Source organism: Nyctereutes procyonoides, unplaced genomic scaffold (assembly GCF_905146905.1).
Source record: "Nyctereutes procyonoides isolate TBG_1078 unplaced genomic scaffold, NYPRO_anot_genome, whole genome shotgun sequence".
Classification (NCBI taxonomy): Eukaryota; Metazoa; Chordata; class Mammalia; order Carnivora; family Canidae; genus Nyctereutes; species Nyctereutes procyonoides.
The window spans coordinates 21,660,107-21,686,206 of NW_026575122.1; the positions used below are offsets into that span (position 1 = coordinate 21,660,107).

At 40.3% G+C, this 26,100-nt stretch overlaps 2 protein-coding genes and 1 pseudogene across 10 annotated transcripts in view; 1 reads left to right on the forward strand and 2 right to left on the reverse strand.

The window, feature by feature from the left end:
• The window catches only part of GLT8D2 (glycosyltransferase 8 domain containing 2), a 41,208-nt gene extending 40,380 nt beyond the window's left edge, over positions 1-828 (forward strand). For all 7 annotated transcript variants that reach the window (XM_055336220.1, XM_055336217.1, XM_055336218.1 and 4 more), the window contains one exon: positions 249-828. In XM_055336220.1, the coding sequence (XP_055192195.1) occupies positions 249-421 (173 nt within the window). In that variant the 3' untranslated portion in view covers positions 422-828. The remainder of the gene's footprint in view (positions 1-248) is intronic.
• A 193-nt stretch (positions 829-1,021) lies between these two features.
• TDG (thymine DNA glycosylase) lies at positions 1,022-25,558 on the reverse strand. Of its 3 annotated transcripts, none has more exons than XM_055336212.1 (10): positions 25,358-25,558; positions 13,183-13,325; positions 10,490-10,731; positions 9,105-9,174; positions 6,656-6,791; positions 6,382-6,464; positions 6,207-6,301; positions 3,923-4,094; positions 3,341-3,466; positions 1,022-2,898 (listed from the first exon to the last, which is right to left on the reverse strand). In XM_055336212.1, exons 1-10 carry the CDS (start codon positions 25,378-25,380, stop codon positions 2,768-2,770), a joined length of 1,221 nt encoding a protein of 406 aa, XP_055192187.1. In that variant the 5' UTR covers positions 25,381-25,558; the 3' UTR covers positions 1,022-2,767. The 3 variants fall into 3 exon arrangements, with proteins under 3 accessions (XP_055192187.1, XP_055192188.1, XP_055192189.1); XM_055336213.1 differs by lacking the exon at positions 25,358-25,558 and adding an exon at positions 24,978-25,176; XM_055336214.1 differs by lacking the exon at positions 25,358-25,558 and adding an exon at positions 24,906-24,924.
• Positions 17,254-19,128, reverse strand: LOC129516752 (protein SET-like; annotated as a pseudogene).
• Positions 25,559-26,100: the final 542 nt, after the last annotated feature.

The window sequence follows — 26,100 nt, forward strand, 5'->3', positions numbered from 1 at the left end:
TTCAGCAACTCTGCATGTGTCACATCCCCGGACCCCCACACACTCATACAGGTAGAGTATTACTGGAAGGATTTCATAAGAAATTCTTGTAACAGTGGTTATTTTGGTGATTTAGAGTAGGTGGTAAATCTTTCCTTGTATACTCTTTGATTTGCTTAGTTTTTTAAATAATGGATTTGCATTCAATTTTCAATATAAAAATCTTACTTTCTAACAAGTCTATTATTTTCTTCTAAACACAAATGAAGGCTGGAATCCAGATACCAGATATTCAGAGCATTTTCTGCAGGAAGCAAAATTACTCCACTGGAATGGAAGACATAAACCTTGGGACTTCCCTAGTGTTCACAACGACTTATGGGAAAGCTGGTTTGTTCCTGACCCTGCAGGGATATTTAAACTCCATCACCACAATAGCTGATATGACTTGACATTTCAAGTATTTCCTATATAAAAATGTGGAATTGTGCATTCGCAGCCCTCTTATTTCATTGTTCTTATGACTAGCACTTTCAGTACAGATGATTCACAATGTACAACACAAAGTCTACTGTGTGCCAATGGTACTCCGGATCACAGAGGCATGGACCTCCTACGTATAGGTGGCAACTATGGAAATAAGATGATGTGCCTGAGATATATTGTTAGAAGGAAATGTTTAGGTTTCAGCAATTTGCTTAACTCTGAATGACAACTTGTATTCACAATTTTTAAAAATTTCTAAATGTGTTTTTTCACATGTAGGTATTTTTTAACAGGCTGCCAGTCTTTTTTTTTTTTTTTTATCTTTTATAAAACACTATTTCATTTAAAACATGAATGTCTGAAAAAATAAAATATTTACAGATTTTCTAATGATTTTCAGTATATATGTTATTCTACAGGTTAAATGTAATACAGGGTAGACTGACCTCACATGTAAAGGGGGAAAGAATACCAGTCACTCCTGCTGCAGAAAAACTTGTAACTTGGGATAACCGTTCTTAATATTTTTTATTGTAAAAACGATCAGACTTCCAAATGAATTTAAAAACTTTTTCAATATTATTTAATGAAAAAGTCCCATATTATCATGTATAGGATATATCAACATTTACCACTCATTTTTCATATGTAATGAAAAACACCATTATTGTAAGCTTGGAAAATCTTCAAACTCATTCTCTAATGAGTGTCCATCATAATTTAAAGAGTATTTTCTCTACTCAAAGAAAAACAATCTAATGTAAGGCTACAATTATTATACACCAAAGCAATTCCTACTTACATGCTTTACATAGTCCCATGAAAAAATAATTCAATTGTTCCTAATCCCTGATGCAAGGCACTTCAAAGCACCCGCATAAAACATCCATGTAAACAGCAGTACAGTACATGAGTTAAATAACATAAGTTGAATAACTTTTACATAGCTTGACCTAGACTAAGGGAAATATAAAATCCATCATAGCCACAGCTAAAAAGCATGTTAAGATTCACAAGAATTAAAAAAAAAAAAAGATTCATAAGAATTTGTTTCTCTTATTACATAGAGAAGAACATATAATCTCTTAGAGGAAAAAAAACCCCAAAGCCTCATAAATATTTTCATATTGAAAAACAGCATGCTCCCTGGGTATGTATGAAATCAGGACATTCAGAAGTGACCAGGAGTTAATTGCAGTAGCATTTCTGAATACCTAGCTTCACTATCCACCAGGCCGAGTAGTCTGGACTATTTGTAGCACCATGGAAGAGGCATCAGAAAAATCACAAAGGGATGTTACTTCAAACCAACCCTGCCGTGAAGCTCAGTAAGTCCACAGTAACAGCAATGATGCAGAGATTTTTTTTAAATTACTGACTAGATATACCTAGCAAGAAAAATTGTTATTTTAATACATCTCATGTACATAAAGCACCAGTTTAAATAAGATTATCAAACACTTCCAGCATATTGCTGCTCAGCCTGAGAGTTCATTTCTCACCACTTTCCATGTCGTACCCTTAAAGCCAAGGATAAAATTAGAATGGCGACAGATATTGTAAGAAAAATTCAATTCCTTCCCTATCAAATGTATGTCTCTCAGGTAAAACACAGAGGAAGTAACAAACTTAAAAAAGGTCTGCTTCATTCTCTGGAACTTCCCATTCTGCCTGTACTAGGGGATTTACACCCAGGGCTTGGTATCCTGGCAGGGAAGGCCAGGCTAGCCTTGCTGCCCTAAGGCCAAACTACACTTCTACTGCTGAGCATCTCTCATAAACCAGTGGAGATAAAGAGGTCTGAGTGTGAATACAACTCAAACGCTGCTAACGACTACCCAGTGAGACTCCACTGTGGGTTAACTTCATATACAAAAATGAATACATCCGCCTCTTTACCAGTGGTAATTATTATTAGCATGTCCTTCTTAAGCATAAAAGAAGTAACAGTGTATCTGGGTTTATGCACAGTTAATAATCAAGTATAAATATTCAGAATTTTTTTTCAGAATGTTTCTTTTAAAATTACAGATTAAAAGTGACTCCCACAAGAAAATCAGTTTCTTCATGAATGAAGTATAGTTTATAAAAAGCTGGAATGATGGTTAATTCAAATACAAAAAAACCCACTTCTTCCTTTCCCACTTACTTAGGTTCATACAGTTGATTCTACCACACAACTGTACTATCATTGTATCACCAGAGCAAAATACTAATAAAATGCCTGTCAGCAAACTGAGGACTACTTCTTGACAACTGCATTAAAACTGCAGCATTTGAGTAGAGCTGAGAGACACCACTCTTAAGCATGGTTTCCTTCTTCCTGTTCTTGGGTTTCACGATGATTATTAACAGAATGAATGTGGTCTGTAAACGACTGGGTCATCCATTGCCCATTTGGAATGTCACCGAAAGATGATTCTCCACTGTCAGCTGCCAGGGGGGAAAAGAATGTTAGTGTTAGTTTGTTCTATCTAAAATTGTCACAGGATTCAAGAGGAGATGTGAGCAGTCCAGTGAGGGGAAACTGCTATTAAATAGTTATGCAAGCTTCTTGACTACATGATAAATAAATCTCTGTTCTTTCGGCAGATACAGGACTTCACAGAGGGACTGTGAATGGGATGACTCGCTAACTTAGAGAGAATGAGCTGGACACACATGTGTGGCGGGACATCAGATAACCACTGTAATTTCCATTACTGGCCACTACAGATTTTCAGTGTCATTCCTACACTTCAATAATTCACTCTCTTAAAAAAAAAAAAAAAAAACAAACAAACAACAAAAAGCTAACAAACAACAAAAAAAACTTGCCCCCAGTCCTGACAAAACCAAGCATTTAAAAGGAATCCACATATGGAGGGGAACATACTTAGCCCACTGGAAGAGAAGCTGCAAGGGTCACCATTGCACGGATTTTCTGTATAAGCACCACCGTATGCTGCTTCATAACCTGGATCATATTTTTCTTCCTTAACAGCCATCTTCTTTGCATCCTCTGTGAGGAGAGTAAAAGGGATTTAAAATGGATTTTGTACAACGGTTTTGAAAATAGCTTTATTCAAAGGTCATCATGAACGAATCTTTTTCTAGTTCACATATACTGAGATGTATCTTTCATTAGTATCATGTTTTAAACTCTTTATAACATATACTAAATTAACTCCTAAGAATTGCAAAAACCTATTAGATTTAATCTCAAGTGGCTACCATGTTTCTTTCTTTTTTTTTTTTTTTTTTTTTTACCATGTTTCTTATACCCTCAACATCTGTAGGTGTACCCACAACAGATAGATGACCTTGGTAAAACGAGATTTTAACAGTGACTAATGTTGTCTGAGAACTCATGCTGCAAATGTTAACTTTTCTTTTCTCCTGCTTTTAAATTCACAACCTGCTTTCTGTAAGGTACAGATCCATGAAATGAATGAATGGGTTGAAAATGGGAACATACCTTGGGCTAGCTGTAGATCAAATGTATATTGTACCTCTTGCACATCTGTGTTTCGTTCAATGCCTTTCAATTGATCTCTTAAGTCTTTCAGCTTAATGTAGTAATGAACTTTGTCCTGGGCCCGAGGAAACTGAGCACATCTTGCACTGGATGATGGCATAACATAGCAGAGCTGGAATCATAAAATTTTACAGTTACATAAATCTTCCAAGTCTACTGAATCCACTCACATAGAGATTAAAAAACTCATACATTTTTTGGTTAAAAATGATGCTCATCACACATTAATATATGCAAATCAATACAAGTAGTTGTGTCTGAGTTCAAATTTGTAAAATTTACTTACTACAAAGTCAATAAATAAAAAATGAAGAGGCTGCCCCCCCTCATGTTCATTTACCAATCATCTTGTCTTTTTAATAGTAAACACATGGTTCACAATTCTAAAGGTGCAAGAGGGCAAAGAGGTATATACACTGAAAATCTTCCCTCCCAGTTCTGTCTCTACCAGTTCTCTTCCCAGGGCAATCACAGTTGCTGGTTCCGGATGTATTCTATGAATATATGATCAAATGTATCTCACATATGTACTCTCCCACACCCTTTTTAAATACACACGAATGGTCACATGCTATTTCCTGTTCTACATCCTGCTTTTTGACTCAAAAGCATAATCAGAATTCTGTCAAATAGCTAAGGAGAAAGACATTTGCATTTATTATTTGGGATAATGGTGACAAACTGTCCTTCATAGAACAGAAAATATATAATACTATATATCACATACATATCAAAGACTGAGGCTGCTCGATTATGGAACTTCTAGTTGCAATTTCTTGCAATTTTTATATTGCCCTCCATAACATTCCATAAAACAAACTTTTTTTTAATAAAGAATTTAGAAACTCCTGACTCCTAAAGATATGTAGGTATAAATACTACCAGGTTTTGTAATTACTCATTTTCCCATCCCAAGATATTCTTCAATTATAAATGATGCAGAAATTTGAAAAAAAATTTTGTTTCAAAGCTGAATCACTAACATCATCAGTAACTGCAAATATTTCATAACAAAGAATAAACTAAAACACACAAGCACTCCCAAGTCACTATAGGAGCTAACATTACCTGTCATGATATTATCCAATACTTAGTACTGCACTATTATGGTCACCTACATTCAAGGCGTGTAGCCTAGCCTCATCTGGCTCCTACGGGACAATAAAGCAGTTTTCTATAGAAGGCAATGAACTCAGCTGCACCAACTTTACCAAAGTAGACAAGCGTAGGCCTCGGTTTTATTTATTTTTTTTATTTTTTAAAGATTTTATTTATTTATTCATTAGAGAAGGGGGGGGCGGCGAAGACACAGGCAGAGGGAGAAGCAGGCTCCATGCAGGGAGCCTGATGTGGTACTCAATCCGGACTCCAGGATCACACCTGGCCGAAGGCAGGCACTAAACCGCTGAGCCATCCAGGGATCCCTAGGCCTCGGTTTTAAGAAAGACCACTTACTTTATCAAGCATATATTTATGTAGAAGAAATTTAAGAGGGAGAAGTTCAAATGTATGGAGATGACAGAAACTTTATTCTGAGCTCTCCACAAAACCCCGTCAGCACATGGGCTTCTCCATTATTTAAAATGTTGTCTAGAACACATGGGTCTGTGCATGTATGTTATTTTTTAAAAAGTTGTAAACAAAACTACATTAAGAAGCAAATTTAAACCTAATGTCTGCAGAAACTCTGCAGAAATGACAGTTTGAAACCCACTGTTCTTCACGACGCCTTTGTGGACACAGCACCAGTAAACAGTACCGGATGCCAGTCAGGCTAGCTGGATGTCTGTCTGCAACCGAGCTGCATACTATTCATACAGCTTTAGAATGAAATTGGGCTAAGATACACCAGTAGGGGGTAATGAGCAGTTTTACTCATCAGGAGCATGTCTGTATTTACATGTTTGTTTCATACCGAAAAAGGACTAACCTACCTGAATTTGCTAATAAAAATATGCCATTAAATTTATTTTCAACTCCTCCCAGTAGTTTAGCCAAATAACATCAGTAAGACATTTTATCCAAAAAAAGGTTTATTTTTTAAAATAGTTCCTGAATTAATTTGCAACAATTAGTTTCAGTTGACATGTAACTATTACTAAACAAAATACAGTGTTTTTAGAATGGCATGAATTACAATGGATAGGACAAATAAAAAAGGGAAACTAGCTAGAAAAAAATTCCTATTTAGCTGATTGTTACAAGAATCACTTTAAGTACTTACGGTTTCTGTGTCTGGGATCTTATGGGGTTGAAGTCCAAATTCTAAGTTTTTAACCTTAACTCCAAAAACTTCTTTACTAAAAATTTCATAAATACCTAAAATGAAATACAAACATATTTACATTGCCCATAATGTCAGCAAATAAAAAAAGATAAAATTTAAAAGTAAATCTTACATTTTCCATTAAACACTGCTATTCGTGGCTGATATTTCTGTAATTTCTGCACTAGAATACGTCCTCCTTCACGAAATTCTTTACTAAAATTGAATTAAAAAGTAGTCAAAATATAAGTATGGCAATATTAATACGCTTAATTCAGATAGCTTTGAATAAAATATCTATTCATGTATTTGTTAAGCTCAGCCTCAAGTAGGTACATTTAGCATTCTTAGAGTATATGAGGCATTGGCATGATCAGTTCCAACCTATAAAAATAAAATGTAATTACCTGGAAAGATCTTTGCTGCCTGGTGTTGTCCTTTCCACCATATTGGTAAATCCAATACCATACTTTCCTGGTAAAGTGTGATCATCCATATGGTTCAGCTGGACCTCACTCAGGCCTGACATGAACAGACACTTCCCTGTGAAAATGACAGTTCAGTTTATTTCCAGTAAGTCAAACATTTTTGCCCCATGAATCGACACAGTAGTCTAAATTTTAACCTGAAATTACAAGAAAAAAAACTTAGGATACTTAAAAAATTACAGATCAAATACCATGTATCAAGCAATTACTATGTGCTAAGCCCTCTGTATGGATTATCTCATTTATTGATCATAATGATCTTCTAAGACATTAATTACCATTTTTATCTCCTTTTCACAGGACAGATTAAGTAAACAGCTATCAGAAGTACACTGCTACTCAGTGTAGGAAATTGAAAATCTTTGTTTCCCTTCTAAAAATTGGTGATACTACCCCCTGCCCTCAGAATATCGCAAACAGATAAAAACATACACCAAGAGACCCAGAACATTCAAATGTCCTGATGATGGAAGAAATGAAAAGTTCAAACTGGGACGCCTGGGTGGCTCAGTGGATTTGGCTCAGGTCATGATCCTGGGGTCCTGGGATTGGGCTCCCCACAGGGAGCCTGCTTTTCCCTCTGTCTGGGTCTCTGCCTCTCTCGGTCTCTCTCATGAATAAATAAAATCTTAAAAAAAAAAAAAAAAGACCCAACTTCTACAGACATTTTTTTTTTTTTTTTAAATAATGGAGATGAAGGCAGTCTGGGTGGCTTAGCAGTTTAGCGCAGTCTTCAGGCGTGATCCTGCAGACCTGGGATCGAGTCCCACATTAGGCTCCCTGCATGGAGCCTGCTTCTCCCTCTGCCTGTGTCTCTGCCTCTGTGTGTGTCTCTCATGAATAAATAAATAAAATCTTTATAAATCAATCAATCAAATCAATCCTTAGTTCCAAAAACACATTACTAGATCTTTTGCCCTAAATGTTTTTTTTTTTTCTTTTAAAGATTTTATTTATTTGACATAGAGTGAGCACAATCAGAGGGAACAGCAGGCAGAAGAAGGAGAAGGAGAAGCAGACTCCCCCCTGAGCAGAGGACCTGACTTGGGGGCGGACACTTACCTGACTGAGCCACCCAGGCACCCCTGACCTAAATGTTTTTAATGTTACTCTTAGATAATTGACTAGTATTTCCTGAGGGCTTTTGCAGGCCTTTCTCTATTAGGTGGTGTTAGGTGAGTAGACTTACATATAAGGTAATACAACAGTAGTTATACTTGGTTTTAAAGCTCGCTCTGGGGCAGCCTGGGTGGCTCAGCGGTTTAGTGCCACCTTCAGCTCAGGGCCTGATCCTGGAGACCCGGGATCAAGTCCCACGTCGGGCTCCCTGCATGGAGCCTGCTTCTCCCTCTGCGCCTCTATCTCTCATGAACAAATAAATAAAAAAATCTTAAAAATAAATAAAAATAAAGCTCACTCTACAAGTATTTTCTGCTAGATACAAAGAATCTGTAGAGAATGTCTCCAACACAGAATTTCTTTTTTTTTTAAAGATTTTATTTATTTATTCATGATACACACACACACACACACACAGAGAGAGAGAGAGAGAGAGAGAGAGAGAGAGAGAGAGAGAGAGGCAGTGACACAGGCAGAGGGAGAAGCAGGCTCCATGCAGGGAGCCCGACGTGGGACTCGATCCCTGGTCTCCAGGATCGCGCCCTGGGCCAAAGACAGGCGCTAAACCACTGCGCCACCCAGGGATCCCCCAGAATTTCTTAACTACTGTAATAACTGACTGCCAGGGAGCAATGCATTTCATCTTTCTTGGGAAATAAGATCAGTAGAAATCTGGAAAGGTCAGTTCTCTGTCTGCTCTGGCACAATGATGTACTATTGTTATTCTCACCATAGATAACAAGTAAAAAAGAAAATTCATTTAAAAAAATATAGTAAAACCCCTATAAAATAACTGACAAAACAAAAGGGGAAGTACTGTTTTCTTGCCCTTCATACTCTTACACTAAAATGTGAACAGTGACATATCCTCTCAAATCTTTTATTTTTGTGTACACCGGCATAGAAAACACATATAGATCTTTACAAATACCCTCTTTTAAAAAACACAATTCGCTTAAAAAAATCCCCAAATATTAACAAACATAGTTTAAAAGTATAATAAGGGATCCCTGGGTGATGCAGCGGTTTGGCGCCTGCCTTTGGCCCAGGGCGTGATCCTGGAGACCCCGGATCGAATCCCACGTCGGGCTCCCAGTGCATGGAGCCTGCTTCTCCCTCTGCCTGTGTCTCTGCCTCTCTCTCTCTCTCTCTCTCTCTGTGACTATCATAAATAATAAATAAAAAGAAAAAAATAAAATTTATAAAAAAAATAAATAAAAGTATAATGATAAAAAAAATAATTACTTACAGAAATGATTTCCAGGTCCAGGGTAATGATGCCCTTTGTAAGCTGCCATCAGTCCTGGGTTTATGCCAATCTACAAAAAATGTTTATATAGTTAAGTCTTGAAAAATATGGTTTAAACCTTAGGGCTTCTGTGGAGAGGTGGTGGACAAAACTGAATTTTTTAAAATAAAAATTTAAGACAGCATCATAAGCAATGTTTTTTATTAAGTACCTATTCTTGATCTGAACAAAATATTCCTTTTTTTTTTAAGTAGACTCCACACCTAATGAGCCACCCAGGCACCCCCAAAGTATTCCATTTTGAGGAAAAACATTCCCTTTATATTTAAAGTGTTGCTGTTGTTTTTAAACCAGTCTGAGAGCCCTTGAGTGGCTCAGTCGGTTAAGCATCCAATTCTTGGTTTTGGCTGAGGTCATGATCTCAGGATAATAGAGACTGAGCCCTTCGTGGGGCTTCATGCTGGGTGTGGAGCCTCCTTGGGATTCACTCTTTCCCTCTCCCTCTATTTCCTTCTTTGCCCCTACTACTTGCTCTCTCGTTCTCTCTCTCTCTCTCAAACCAACCAAAACAAGAAAAAACAAAAACCAGTCTAGGGAAAAAAAAAAAAAAGCAGAAAAAGAGCCATAAATACAGAGAGGAAATGGTGTTTGCCAGAGGCAAAGGGGGATGGGCAAAACAGGCAAAGAGGAGCAGGAGGCACAGAACAGGGAATACAGCCAAGGGTACTCTAACAGTGTATGTGGACAGATGGTAGCTACACCCGTCAGGAGCGTGGAGTGACACACAGACTTCTCAAATCGCTGTCGTACACCTTACACGAATGTAATTGTACCAAGTATGCTTCAATACAAAGGAAAAAAAAAACAAATTTTAAAAATAAAAACCATTTTACTCCTCATATATCTCCAGGCCCCCCTCACTCTTTCCAACTGGGCTGGAAAGAGTGAGGTCCCACCATGCAGCTCACTCCACATCACCCAGAGCTGTTTGCATGTTGATGTTTCTGAGAGTTACTGACAAAAATCAAAGCTCAAAGGCAGTATTATTTATGGAGAACTCACAGGTGTCATATAATCTAAGCAATCCACATGGATTATTTTATCTGTCACTCCATGAGGGAGGTACTATCACCACCCCTGCTTCACCAGTAATGAAACTGGTGATTAGGAAGGTTAAAGCTTGTCTGAGATCATACCCCTATATCCTACGGCAGGATCTGAAACCAGACAGCCCCACAGTGGAGCCCATCCTCTTAAACACAACCATATAACACATTCTCATGAAGGAGACACCATTTACCACTAAAAGGATTTTTTAGAAATGATTGTTTTCAACAAAATGCAATGTGCCATTTATAGAACCAAATAGGGACAAAAATCCTTACAATCACAATGTCCAGATTGAAGGTCAAAATGTCTGGGAGGGTCTTGGTTAGAAGTTCAGCTTCTGAAACACCGTTAAAGCGGTCTACCTTCCTTTTCACTTTGAATGTGTCTGTAATTTTTTCTTGCTTTTCTTTTGATTTTGTGGACTTGCCAGATTTTTTGGCCTCAGCAGGCTTTTTAGGTTCTACTGGCTTTTTGGGTTCTTTTGCTCTGGGTTTTCTTTTCCTTCCTTTTGGAGTCTCTGAAACACAATGATTTCCAGAATGTAGATGCAGAAAAATATAACTTATACAACATCAGGCAACTTTCCCAGAAAAGTCACTCTATTAACACTATCTTTCTCTTCTATCTCCCAACCTCAGGGTCCTCTGCACTATTCTCTCCTTCTTCACCCTGGGACTGGGTTCACATGGGCTCATCCCCCACCCTCCTTCCTCTGCTAGCTGTTCTTTTTTTTTTTTTTTTTTTTTTATGATAGTCACACACAGAGAGAGAGAGAGAGGCAGAGACACAGGCAGAGGGAGAAGCAGGCTCCATGCACCGGGAGCCTGATGTGGGATTCGATCCCGGGTCTCCAGGATCGCGCCCTGGGCCAAAGGAAGGCGCCAAACCGCTGCGCCACCCAGGGATCCCCCTGCTAGCTGTTCTTTGGTTGAAATGCCCATAATAACTAAGACTGATTTTCCACACACTCTTACCTGTCATCTTTGCCTCCCCAGGGATACAAGGCATCTATACTATTTTATAGAAATTCTAAATGTAAATACACAAATAGGTCAATAAACAAATGAAAAAATAAGTAGAAAAATAGAAAGAGAAACATTTTAACTCAATTTCCCATTTCCAGCAATAGAAAGCCTCAAATGGCTTGTGGGCTTGTTTTAGAGACTGAATGTATATTCTGTTCCACACACAGCCAAAGAGGTGAATTTAGAGGTGCTAATGATGAAATCTCTCAGAGGAAAGAATTTTTCAAAAGGGAAGAGTAGGGATCTACTTCAGGACCTATGCAGAGTTTCTGAATCTCAGCACTACTAACGTTTTAGGTTGAATAATTTTTAGTTATGGGGGGTTGTCCTGTACCTTACAGAAATTAACAGCAACCTTGGCCTCTACCTAATAGTTGCCAGGAGCACCCTGCCAACCATGACAAAGTCATTTCCGACAATGCCCAATGTTCCTTGCAATGTTCCTTGCGCGATGTGCGTGTGTGTGGGGGGTGGTTGGGAGTTGCTCGGTCAAGAATCACTGACCTAAAGTTACCCACAAGAAGGCTTGGGTTTTCTTACCCTTAATTCTTTGACATCTCTCAATTTCTTGGGCCCCTCTCCCATTCTACTACTTTTGGCGGTTCCCTAACCCAGCCTCCTGTCCGTCCTCTCTTCTACCTCACTCTGTTTACTCCTATACTAAGGGATCTACCTCTACACCAATAGGAGAGTCAAGAGCAGGGCCATCTCCGACGCAACGGAGGCAGATGCGTTTTCTGAAATCATACAGTGAAATTCTGAGCACATTTCTCCTACGATACTGCTACTTTGGAGAAAGCCATTACCTTTTCTCCATCCCCTCAGGACCTCCTTATTTCATCCCCATATTCTTCAGTCTTGAGTCCATGTTTTGTCTCCATATTCTGCCTCAACTCCTGCCATTCAATCTATCCTCTACACTATTTCTAGGCTGAGTTTTAGAATGTCAGTCTATGCAAGTCACCCTCTGCTTACATTCTCTCAACAGTTCCCTACTGCCTTCAGAACAGACTCTACATTCATCAGGTTACAAGCCTATGTTCTGGCTATGCACCAGAGGCCAGTGACACATAATCACTACTTTTTTTAACGGTCATGCTTTTTTTGTATCTATGCTTCTGCACATGCTGCTCCTTAAGACTGGAATTTCCCCACTCCACTATTCATGGTGATAAAATCTCCCCACCCTTGGTTCCTGAGTTCTGGGAAGCTGCTTTTGAGCCTTGGTCCAAACTAGGTGTCAACCCTATGAGCTCTCAAGGCATTCTATGCCCCTCCTCACCTTTGTGTGTTGAAATATAATATAAAAGAATAAGTAATTCCCTTGTGTTTTCTTTTTTTTTTTTTTAAGATTTTGTTTTTTTATTCATGAGAGACACAAAGACAGAGAGAGAGAGAGGGAGGGGCAGAAACACAGGCAGAGGGAGAAGCAGTCTCCACGCAGAAGCCTGACAAGGGACTCGACCCTGGGACTCCAGGACCACGCCCCGGGCCGAAGGCAGGCACTAAACCGCTGAGCCACCGAGGGATCTCTACTTATTATTCTCTACTTCTAGATCATGAGATACTTGAGGACAGGATCCATGTTCTTTTATTTCCCAAAACCTATCACAGTGCCTGGTACATACTTAAAAAGAAGTTAGAAATTTTAATACTAAAATAAAACCAGGGGCATCTGGGTGGCTCAGTTGATAAAGCACCTGCCTTCGGCTCAGGTCATGATCCCAGAACCCGTGTCAGGCTCCCTGCTCAGGAGGGAGCTTGCTTCTCCCTCTCCTTCTGACTACCCCTCCATCTGCTTGTATACACTCCCTGTCAAATAAATAAAATCTTAAAAAAATAATAAATAAATGAAATAAAACTAAAATTCATCACTAACCCTTTTTTTCTGTAAGCTGGCTAGTCCAATAGCTAATTTTCTAAACTATCCTGATAAAAGCTACCTTGTACGGGTTCCTGAGCAGGAGCTGGGTCTGGAACTTCTGTGGGCATTTGCTGTTCATTCATCACTGCCATATCAGAAGCTTCTGTCATCATTTGTTGAAATGGGAATGTATAAAAAGCTTGAGCTTGCTGAAGGGAATAGCTGAAAGAAAAATAAAGTATAAAAATATAAAATATGACAATAAATGCCATTCCTAACCAGGAATTTAAACAATTAACTGTAATAAAAGACTTCAGGATCCAAACACTTAGTAACAGATTGTAATATTTAGAGTTGATAAAATGGTCAAAAGGGAGAAGGAATATCTTTTTCCATATGTGCACATTCACCCTAATTTTACCTTGTGCTTACTAACCAAACACTAATTAACTCTTCCACTGTTTAATGACAAAATGTGTCATCAATAAAACTTACCAGTCTTGTCAAGTCAGTCTCTGCTTTCTCTGAAATGAGATCATTAGAGCAGAGAAACTTAAAAGGCACAGCAGCTCATACAGGTTTAAAGTGTCCATAAAAACAATTTGCATCTCTATCTTCAGATTTAATCCCTTTGTCACAAAGATTCTGCCAATCTAACCCTCACCTAGCTTTACTGATTTATTGCACAACTCTGTGCAAGGTAAAGATGTGTAACATGTTGATTTGATACATGTATTGCAAAAGAGGATTATTAAGAGTCTTAGCTAGTATCTGCATTATGTCAAATAATTACTATTTCTTTAAAAAAATTACTATTTCTTTTTTGCAATGAGAACATTGAAAATCTCTTAGAAACTTTCAAGAATATAGTACAATATTAGCTGTAATCACCACGATGTACATTAGATCCCCAGACCTTGGTAATCTTTATACCTTCAACCAAATCTCCCTATTCCTGCCTTCCCTCCAAGTTAACTTAAGGTTCTCTTTTGGTTGATCTGCCTACTTAATGATTTATTCATTGGATCTATTTTATTTTATTTTTTGAAGATTTATTTATTTATTCATGAGAAACACACACAGAGAGAGAGAGAGAGAGAGGCAGAGACACAGGCAGAGGGAGAAGCAGGCTCCACGCAAGGAGCCTGATGTGGGACTCGATTCCTGGTCTCCAGGATCACATCCCGGGCTGCAGGCGGCGCTAAACCGCTGCGCCACGGGGGCTGCCCTGGATCTTTTTTAAATTGTTGCTGGGCTTCTACCATTAGATTAAGACTAGAATTTGATATTCTGTACGTATCTGTGAATTTATGGAAAAAAAAACACTTTAAACCTCTTTTCTGAATATTTTTTAGACGGTTCCCAGTGGTCAGTTCAATATAAGGAACACAGGCCTTCACAGAAAACTGCCAAAAAGATCTTACAGTGACTATAAATCACTATTTCAAACTGTTTCCCTCAGCACAAAGCCAGAGGAATAAACCATATATTTTGTGGAACTCAAACTACAACTGATGCCAAATGATGCCATTAAATACACAATGGAAAGAAAACACTAGGAAATAAAATGGGTATCATTTGCCATTTGGAGAGAAAAGTCATGTTTTCTGTGGGTTAACTACACACTTCTTAGTCACAAAGAAAGCAAAGAAGAAGCTCAGAAAGTAGAGATTAAAAAGGCAAACTAGGGATCCCTGGGTGGCGCAGTGGTTTAGCGCCGGTCTTTGGCCCAGGGCGCGATCCTGGAGACCCGGGATCGAATCCCACGTCGGGCTCCCGGTGCATGGAGCCTGCTTCTCCCTCTGCCTGTGTCTCTGCCTCTCTCTCTCTCTCTCTCTCTCTCTCTCTCTCTCTCTGTGACTATCATAAATAAATAAAAATTAAAAAAAAAAAAGGCAAACTAGTACACAGTAAATGGGTAAAAACTCATAGTGTATAATTTGCATCTTAATAAAACAGCCTTAATAAACTTAAATGTCCGAGGTAGATACAGGGTAATAGACTGTGGTGGTTAGGCTAGGATGCTGGGTGCTCATGAGACATACAGGGGCCAAACCCCAGTGGACAAACCAATGGAGAGGAATTTTAGCTATAAGCTATCTTTAAGATAAGCTGCTAAAGAAAAGGTTAAGAATTAGAAAGATATTATACTATATCTTAAGAGTTTTATTTCTGGGGTGTCGGGTGGCTCTGTCGGTTGAGCATCTACCTTTGGCTCAGGTCATGACCTTAGGATCCTAGGATCCAGCCCCACATCAGGCTCCCTGCTCAGCAAGGAGTCTGCTTGTCCCTCTCTGCCTCTCTCTGCTTGTGCTCTCTCTCTTGCTCTCAAATTAAATCTTTTTTTTTAAGTGTTTCATTTCCTTAAATATATCATATTCAGTTATGTAAAAAAAAACACAGTAATGCAATAAACTTGATACATTAACATGAGAAAATACTATGTAGCATAATTACATTTGATATTTTTAAAAGCACAGAAATTGTTTAATGCAGACTTTAAAGTAGAAAGAACACAGAACAGTATTGTAACCTGAGGCTGCACACCAGAAAAGTATGTAGTAAGTTCTAGAAGCTCAAATGTGAAAAATGAAGAGAAGTGAAGTGCTTAAATTGTGCTAGGCACAAAGTAACATGTCCTCTTCCCCACCCTCTACTTTTCTTTAATAGTATTCATAACTTTTTGATGAATTGTAAAAACATCCGTTGTTCAGTGTTTTTTGTGAATATGTACACATTTAGTTTTATTATAACAAAGCAACTCGTACACTTTTAAGGTTTAAAACTGAGCATATTTCCTTTCCAGTGAAACAAAATGAAACTTTAAAAATACAGGAACAAAATTACAATAGAGAATGTCAATTCCAAGTAAGATCCTACAGGTTCTGCTGATTCTCCCATTGACTGGCAGGGCTCAAGTCATCATTAGGAGAGTTTTATTTTAAAAGTGTCATCGGGGGTAGCCCCAGTGGTTTAGCGGTTTAGCGCCGCCTTCAGCCCAGGGCATGATCCTGGAGACCCAGGATCAAGTCCCACGTCAGGTGCCCTGCATGGAGCCTACTTCTCCCTCTGCCTGTCTCTCTCTCTCTCTCTCTCTGTGTGTGTCTCTAATTAATAAATAAAATCTTAAAAGTTTAAAATAAATGAATGAATGAATGAAAGTGTCATCGGGCAGCCCCGGTGGCGCAGCAGTTTAGCGCCTCCTGCAGCCCGGGGTGTGATCCTGGAGACCAGGGATCGAGTCCCACGTCAGGCTTCCTGCATGGAGCCTGCTTCTCCCTCTGCCTATGTCTCTGCCTCTCAATCTGTGTCTTTTTTTTTTTTAATATTTCATAATTTTTTATTGATGGCATTTTATCCCATGGTTTAACATGTTAATTATACTGTAATAAACATGGCTTTAATATTAAACTTTTCCTCATTATCCAAAGTCACCACAGTCCATTTCAGTAAATATTAAAATATAGGCTTAATACTTTGTACAATACTGGTTTTTGGTCCAAACAAAACTGGATCAGAAAAGCCAATAAATTCACTTTAAGAATCCCCAATTTTTTTTTAAAGATTTCCAAATGGATTTAGGCAACTTTGAATAATGGGATTTACATAATAAAATCTGAGACAAGACTAAACAAAGAACAAACAAATTTTCTAACACAAAATTAAAATTTCAAGTTCACAGATTTATGTTATGCCAAAAAAGTACAGAAACAAAATTGTATTTACACAAGTTTCATAATAAAATAATGAAAAAGGCAAGACAGGTGATAGGAGAATGAAAATATAGAAATAGCATATAATTATTAAATGGAGAACGCACTAGATCTAATAAGTCCTTAGCATGGACCATTCTTTAATCAGGCTTCCTCTATCAGAAAATTTTAGTGCACAATACACCCAACTCACTCACTTCACACACATTTTTATAAAAATAAAACCTTAAAAAAAAAAGTGTCATCTTAAACTGCAAGGATGTCTGTTAAACATCACAATTAAACATGCTAAAGGAGGGCAGCCCCGGTGGCTCAGTGGTTTAGCACCTGCCTTCGGCCCGGGGCGTGATCCTGGGGACCCGGGATCGAGTCCTGTGTGAGGCTCCCTGCATGGAGCCTGCTTCTCCCTCTGCCAAAGGAGAAGCTATGTTGTCAAAATGCCCACTTAATCCACCCAAACATCTCAAACCCACCCTTTGCTGACCTTCTATAATCCCATTTTTTAAAGTTTTTTTTTTCTTTTTTAAACAAGAGAAAGTAGACAGGTACATGCTGGTAAATGCTTACTGTCCATATTCACATAGAGACACAGTGTAATCTCTGAGCCCAATACACAGAGAAAGGAGGAAAAAGCTAGAATTCTATGTACTACTACACAGGGGCCTAGCACCCTCCAGCTTCCAGCAGAGCTAAGGGAGCAGAAGGTTTTTCTTTTTTCCCACAGATCACAGTGGTGTTGATTCCATAAAGTTTTTGTTGAGACAGGAAGAAATAAAAATGAATTTGGAATAGAAAGGGGTAGAGATTCTTTTCCCACTGTACTCTGCTCAAGGTATTTCCCTCCCAAAATAAGTTGAGAACCATGATATAAAGGGAGAGAAAAGAGACTTCAAAAAATAGAGCAGATGAGCACAAGAGGAGGGGAAAAAAGAGACGCAACTTGCTCCCAGGGACTGGAGAAAATTAAAAAAGGAAGGTTGGAATCCATCGGTGTTCCATTAGTCATCTTCTCCTTCATCCTCCTCTCCTTCCTCCCCCCCTCATCATCATCTTCATCTTCTCCTTCTTCATCCATATCGGGAACCAAGTAGTACTATAATAGATTTGGCCAAATATCATCATTGATGACTTCTCCTAACTCATCTGTACCTGCATCAGAATGGTCAGTAAACCAGATGAAGAAGCTCTCTGATTCCTCGTGCTGTCTCTTCCTGCTGCTTTTATTCTGTGTTTGACTTGAATGTTTCCTCAAATCCTTTCCAGATTTCCATTTGATTTCAGTAGACTTTGAAGATGGATCACAACTCTCATTCAGATGAAATTCTTTGGAGAGAACTTTCTTTTCGAAGTAAGGGTTTTCATCAAAATAAAAATCTATTCTGTAACCTGATTTAATATCTTCAAATTCTGTCACTTCAACTCTTGTTAATAATGCAATGCCTCTTCATCTTCCTCCCCAAGCAGTACAGACACTTGTGGATGGTTAACCAATGTTACCCCAAAATTGGGGATTTTGGCGATCAATTCCGACCTCTTCTGAAAAAATGGTTGGCGGAGTTTATTTCTGTTCTACTTTCAAAATCTCCTCACTGGCTTGTCCATTAAGTCTATTTCATTTTGTACTTCATCAATATGTTCAATTGCTTCTTGCTGTTCTTTTTCTCCCTTCGGCAAGTGCTGAGAGGTTGACGTCTCCTCCGGCGTGGGGGCAGGAAGCAGCCTCGGTTCCTTCGTTTGAGGCCTGAGCGAGGGGTGGTGCCTGGGCTGCGAGGAAACTCCATGAAACCGGGAGAGAGGCATGTCTGGAAGAAGCTCCGATTGTCCTGTTGTTTAGTGTTGATGACACAAATACTCCAATGAAGGTGTGGATACTGCTAGGTTACATGGAGACATCTTATTTAGTTACCCTTCGGAAATTCTAGTAAAATGAACTGTAACTTTTGATTGTGGCCAGCTGCAGTTTCCTGAGCTATTAGCAGCCCCTTTCAACTGGAATATGTAAAAGTAAAGATATATGGTCATAATAACTGAGCGCCAGAAGAATGCACGATGTCTGTTCTTAGTATGCCACACTCAGGAGGGCGACCTTCACCCTTTTCCATTTGCCTCGTTACCTCTCTCAAGAGTTTCACAGAGGAGTCCCATTTCAAGCACTTCACAAAGTCCAAACTTAAGATACTTAATTTAGCGGGGATCCCTGGGTGGCTCAGCGGTTTAGTGCCTGCCTTTGGCCCAGAGCGCGATACCGGAGTCCCAGGATCAAGTCCCGCATTGAGCTCCCGGCATGGAGCCTGCTTCTCCCTCTGCCTGTGTCTCTGCCTCTCTCTCTCTCTCTCTCTATGTCTATCATGAATAAATAAATAAAATTTTAAAAAAAAAGATACTTAATTTAGGAAAATACCACATTACAAAAGGAATCTGAACTTTAAAAAATAAATTTCCAAAATGTGGTTCCTTTCACATATTTAGGAGTCATTAAATTCTGAAGCTCAGAATCTGAAAACTAAAATTTTAGAAATCAATTGGCTGAAGAAAAAATGAAAAGGAAGAAAAAAATATGAAGTTGATTTTAGAGACATAGATCTATTTATTTTGAAAGAAACCGAGAAACTTACTGATAATATCAACAATGTCCTTTTTAATCTTTCTAAAAATGATCCCTGGTACTTGACAACCAGTTAAACTAGAAATAGAAAATAAAGAAATTAGGAATAGAAAAAGAAAGCTATGAAAAATGTGATAGATAAGTTCTAAGGTAATACACTATCTTTGTGTGTTTAGTCTTAGCATCTCAACAGTTTTCTAAAAAGAACAAAAGCAAAAAGTGTGTCACATATTCTTATTACTTGGCAGAAGCAATATATCCATACAAAAACCTTCAAGAACTTCAAATCTAGGAAACTGGAGTTCTGGATAATTTAATTTTCTATGATCCAGTAATAGTTCTACCTGTAAGCAGCATAAACCTGTTCAACCTTAATGTGAAAATATTTAATACATTTGCTGTAGACAGGATTGCCACTTTGTAACTCAGAATTGTGCAAAACTTACAGCCTTCATTTTCTCTGTGTGAGGGACAGCAACAGAAGAGCACCCGGCCAAGTCACTCATCCTCTCAGGACCTTTCAGAACCATGAAAATGATTTCTTATATATGGACAATGTAGAGAAAACGGGACTAAATCTGTCCAGACTCCAAACAGACTCTTTAGAGTTTTTATTTTCTGTAACTCCCTGATAACTAAATCTCTAAGCAAGAGGGATGGTCTTATTTCCCTTTGCTCACTTATCTTCTCTATCACATTTGTCCCTGCACTTCTCTGGGCCACCTCTCCTGTGCTTCCAGCTAACCACCCCCCCCATCCCCTCCCAGGCCGCCATTCACACCGCCCTTCTCCTGAACATCAGTGCTCAAAGCACTGTTTTTTATGGCCACCCGGAATCGACATACTGTCCATTTTCCTGATGAACTACGTATTTCCTGACAGTGTTTCTCAAAAACACAACACAGTGGACTGAGGAGTCCAGTTAATTCAGGTTTTGCTGAATTTCAAAAACTCTCTCAGGTTTTCTCTAAAATTAAAAACTCCAACTTCTTTAATCCTGTTATTTTCCACCATTTTAAAGATTTAGGTTGCTCTTTTCTAAATACGTTTGCCTTAGTCCCCTTGGGCTGCTGTAACAAATGCCATAAACTAGGTGGCTCATCAGAAACAATTTTTAGGGGCACTAGGCCACTCAGTTAAGCGACCCACTCTTGGTTTCAGCTCAGGTCGGGATGTCAGGCTCCTGAGACCAGCCGTGCGCTGGGCTCTGCACTGGGTGTGGAGCCTGCTTGGAATTCTCTCTCCCTCTGCCCCTCCCCTGCTTTCTCGCTCACTAAAAATAACAAAAACCCCCCACCATTTTTACTTATTACACTTTTGGAAGCTGGAAAGTCCAAGTTCAAGGCACCAGCAGATTTAGCGCCTGTTGAGGGTCTGCTTCCTGGTTCATATGGGTTCCTTCTCACTAAATCCTTAGAAAATGGAAGACGTGAGGGATCTCTTGGGACCTCTTTTATAAGGGCACTAATCCCATTCATGAAGGCTCCACCCTCATGACCTAATCACCTCCCAAAGGCCCCACCTCCAAATACTATCACAGTGGGACTATTAGTTTTCAACATATGAATTTTGGAAGGATACTCATATAGCGGTATTTTATTATTTTCATTTAAATAATAATAATACAACACTGAATAGTTACAAAATAACAATCAATGCTAAATAATCCAAATGCTCAACTAAAGGAAACTACCTTTACATAAAGTATGATGGAATACTACCATAACTATTTAAAGACTATACTTTTTTTTTTTAAGGATTTTTATTTATTTATTCATTCATGAGTGACACAGAGAGAGAGAGGCAGAGAAATAGGCAGAGGGAGAAGCAGGCTCCATGCAGGGACCCTGACATGGGACTGGATCCTGGGACTCCAGGACCACACCCCAGGCCAAAGGCAGGAGCTAAACCACTGAGCCATCCAGGGATCCCCTAAAGACTAGACTTAATATTGCAAAGTGGAAGTGTGTGTTTCACCATGCATTACTGGGTATTTGTGGTATACAACCTATCAGAAACTATAAACGCAAAGATTTAGAGTAAGCCAGAATCCTCAACTAATTCAACTATTCTTCATATAGTAGGATTTCAAATATCCTCACTATTTTGTCATTTGTCATTGACTTTTGTCAATGAGAACTCCCCTTTTATCACCTCCCCACTGTATCACTGATTTTTCTGCACCTAGGCACAGGATTGTGGCTCTTTGGTAAAAGATGATTCACGGGCAGCCGGGTGGCTCAGCGGTTTAGCGCCGCCTTCAGCCCAGGGCCTGATCCTGGAGACCCGGGATCGAGTGCTGCATCGGGCTCCCTGCATGGAGCCTGCTTCTTCCTCTGCCTGTGTGTCTGCCTCTCTCTCTGTCTCTCTCATGAATAAATAAATAAAATCTTTAAAAAAAGAATAAAAAAGGTGATTCACCATCCCAGCCAGTTTGGATAGATCTGGGTTCTGACTCAAACTATTGATTCCACAAACCTCTCCCAGAGTTGGGTCATTGACAAATTTTATCAGCACCCTCACATTGTTAAATTGTTGAAAAGAACAAGATGGGGTAGAAGTACACGACACAGAGCTGACCCTTGATTCTTTCAGCGGTAAACCAGTTTGGAGTTTACCTAACCAGACAGCCATCAGTCCATCCTGCCCACAGAGAAGTGTACAGCACATGCACAGTTGTTAGGGAAGCTGACTTTGAGGGACATTGCCTGGGTACACATTCCAGTTCTGTCATTTACTGACTCAAGTTCCTTAGCCTCTTTGTTTCAGTTTCCACATCAGCACAATGCCAATAGTTGTATCTAATTCACTGGTTATGAGGATTAAATTAGTTAACACATGCAAAACACTTGAAACTCCCTGGTATATAGTAATTTTGCTGGAATAATAAAGACAGTAGGAAATGATGACATACTCTAGGTACCTTCGATCATCCTCTTGATGCTAGTCCAGTTATCATTATCCAAAATGGAATTAACTTAACTTGGTATGTCCTACTTTTTTCTGAAATTATACTGTAGCCTAATGGTCACTGGTTCCTTTTAAATATGCTCAAAACCACTGAAAAGTAAAAATTTTGTTTAGGATCAAAGTCAATAAATTAGAGGACAGACTCCACCTTTGGAAGAAATGGGATCCCACGTGTTTATTTTCAGGCTTCGGGCTCCTCTCCCATTTTCTACAAGTTCTTATGGACTGGCAGTAATCTACCTCTCATTTGAAATATGATTTCTCTTAGATCAGCTGAAAGTTCTCTAAAATGCCCTCATCGATCTTGTCTCTTATTATTATTATTATTTTTAGAGATTGTATTTATTTATTTATGAAAGGGGGGGGGGCAGGGACACAGGCAGAGGGAGAAGCAGGCTCCATACAGGGAGCCTGACATGGGACTCAATCCCGATCTTCAGGATCGTGCCCTGGGATGAAGGTGGTGCTAAACCGCTGAGCCACCCGGGCTGCCCGATCTTGTCTCTTAAAAACATTCATTCTGCCACTCCCAGTCTACAATCATTTTTCTTTACACAAGAGATAAAAAATTAACACCAGAACCAAGTGTTTATTTCCTAATAGCATGCCAGTGGACTACGCAGAAAACCCAAGCCTTTCTTGCCCCAGTTGTCAATATCTAACTAAAAAAATTCTTGGTTTAACAGTTTTTTTTTTTTTTTTTAGACTTATTATTTATTCATGGGAGACACAGAGAGGCAGAGACATAGGCTGAGGGAGAAGCGGGCTCCCTGCGGGGAGCCCAATGCAGGACTGGATCCCAGGACCCCGGGATCACGCCCTGAGCTGAAGGCAGACGCTCAACCACTAAGCCACCCAGGTACCCCAGTCTCTAACATTTCTAGAAAGGCTGATTTCATTTGAGGGTTACTATTGCCATTCTGTATTTTCAGTGGTCTGTGTTACACTTTTCCAGTCATTTTTAATTTGACACCCTACTTACCGTTTTTTTTTTTTATTTTTGTTTGTATTTTATGATAGTCACAGAGAGAGAAAGAGAGAGGCAGAGACACAGGCAGAGAGAGAAGCAGGCTCCATGCACCGGGAGCCCGATGTGGGATTCGATCCCGGGTCTCCAGGATCGCGCCCTGGGCCAAAGGCAGGCGCCAAACTGCTGCGCCACCCAGGGATCCCCCATTTGGTAAATGTCCTTTTTGTGCTGGAGCTCAGTTGAAACAGTATCCTCTTCTTCCTTTTTTCCTCTCTGGTTTAGCCTTTAAATACTCATGATACTTGAATTATCTTCTTTTTTTTTTTAAAAAAAAAAAAGAGTCCCCATATTAATAGAATTTTTTCCTTGACTTTTTAAAAATGACTCTTCCAAAATAAAAAGTAAATTCATCATACCCATTCCATTCTACTCCTTGAGTAGCATAAAGTGGATATTGACACTCTCGGGATTATCTGGGGCCTCGGTCATTTCAGAATCCCCAAGGATAAAGCCCTTACACTACTAACACAAAATTCTCTTTATTTCCTGGGATTGAAACTTTGCCAGTCAAAATTAAAAATGGTCTATAACACAGGATGAAGTTAAAACAGAAATGTCAATTTGTGGATAAACATTGTATAAGACACCTATTACTTTGCTGTGAGACAGTGAGCAAGGCCTTCTAACGTGTAATTCATCTGCTGTTAGACTCGACACAGGTTTCAGTGCTGATGTGAAGTAAGATTACAGAGGTAGGAGCAAGTTCCACAAATTCCAGTAAATTCTTTTAAATGTAAAGTTCTTCTGGGAAGGAAGTGCAATACTTTATTTCAGGATTCGACCTGCAAAGGCAGGATATCAAGCCCACACTTTGTCTACATATACCTCTCCTAAACGCTAAAGACTATTTAATCTAATCCCTTCCATACAACCCAGATTCACAGCATGCAGGACCCGGTATCAGAGATGCCCTATTTTACAAATATGAACAGACCCAGAGAAGCGAAATGTCTTAAGTCCAGGACCCATTAGCCACGGAGAGTCAGGAAAATTCATTTGGTCTAAAACAATCTTACTCCAATGTAGATTACTTTTTTCTTTTTAAAGACCCGGTTACCCCACCTAATTATTTTTTTCGTTTAGTTCTCTGCCAGGAGTTCAAATTGTGAAATACCTGCTCTTGCCAAACGTTCTCTCTACGTATCTAACACTCCCCAAAGGTCACACTGAAAGTAGATTCTTTTTTTTTTTTAATTTTTATTTACTTTATGATAGTCACAGAGAGAGAGAGAGAGAGAGAGGCAGAGACACAGGCAGAGGGAGAAGCAGGCTCCATGCACCGGGAGCCCGATGTGGGATTCGATCCCGGGTCTCCAGCATCGCGCCCTGGGTCGAAGGCAGGCGCCAAACCGCGGCGCCACCCAGGGATCCCTGAAAGCAGATTCTTAAGTTCGCCTCCAAGATCACAGGAAAGGACTGATGACTTCTTGGGGTACTAGTCACAGTCCAGAATTCAAGAGCTCTAGTACGGCAGTGTTACCTACCTTGGGGCTCCTCACGGTGCTTTTAGTAAACCTAAGGGGGGGGGGGGGAGAAGCCACAATAAATCTACTAACTCTAAAGTAAAACCTCCAGGGGTGATACGTGTGATTCTCCATCTTCACAGCTCTTCGCATAAGGGAGGCTAAAGGGAAACGCTGCCAGAACGGGAACCGCGAAGAAACATCAAGTGGAGACCGCTGGCTGCTCGCTAACCCATCTAAAAGCCGGCGGATGCCGGGAGGGCCGGAAGAAGGAAGAGCTGAGGCGCTGGACCCGCCGCCGCCGCCGCCGGAGGAACCCGCGGCCAGCGGCCGGGGAGGCCCGCGGTGCGCAGGCGCGGTCCCGGCCTTTGTATTCCGGCCGCGGCATTTAAAGACCCCCGCGTGCGTGCGCGCGCCCGCCGGCCGCCGCCGCGAGGGGCGCGGGGGAGGGGCGGCGCTCCGCTCGGCCTTACCTGCCCGCGTTCTCCGCTTCCATCCCCCGCTGTCGCCCCAGCTGGCGGCTGCTCCTGGCGGGCGGGCGAGCGACTGGCCTCCGTAGTACCGCGGGGGGCCAGCGGCCGGACGGCAGTAACCAGAGACTAGACACGATGTCTGGTAGAGCCGGGACGGCGGCCGGCGCTCAAGCTCCTCCCCCGACCTCCTAGCCGCTCCCAGCCCGAACCCCTCCCTTCGCGCGGCGCCTCCGCCTGCTCGAAGCCGAATCCCACGCCTCGTGGCCGTCACGTGACACAGCCAGCCCAATCACGTCCGCTCCCCTCTCGCGGGTTCCCCCTGCTCTCCGCTTGGCCTTTCGGGAAGGGTGGCGGACGAAAAAGGGTGGGGCGAGGCGCGCTCTGCTGACGTAAGATTTCGTAGGCCCCGGCGGGGTGGGAGCTGGGAGGGTGACGTCCTGGGGGCGCTGTGTGGGTGGGGCCCTGAAAAGGGGCATCCTTATCAGGGTGATGCAGGCCAGTCCACCTCAAGTTTTATCCTGATTAAAAACAATATTTTGCGTTAATCACCAGGGATCAACTATGAAGTGTGATTTTGGGCAAGTAAGACTTTGGAGTCAGAATACTTGGGGGAGCTGAGGTCACTGTGCCATCTTGGGCCTCAATTTCCTCATCTGTAAAAATAGAACGATTGTAAAACTGCTTCGTAAAACGTAAAGCTTTACGTGAAACATTGCTTTAATTTGTATATATAAAGATAATAA

What these genes read in the sequence shown, in the direction of transcription:
- TDG (XM_055336212.1), bottom strand. Translation starts at nt 25,380, where the DNA reads ATGGAAGCGGAGAACGCGGGCAG. An exon ending in TGCTCAGGAACCCGTACAAG is followed by an intron (nt 10,732 to 13,182) that starts GTAGCTTTTATC and finishes ATTGTGTTTCAG; the next exon opens with AGACTCCAAAAGGAAGGAAA. An exon ending in AGATCCCAGACACAGAAACC is followed by an intron (nt 4,095 to 6,206) that starts GTAAGTACTTAA and finishes TTATGATTCCAG; the next exon opens with CTCTGCTATGTTATGCCATC.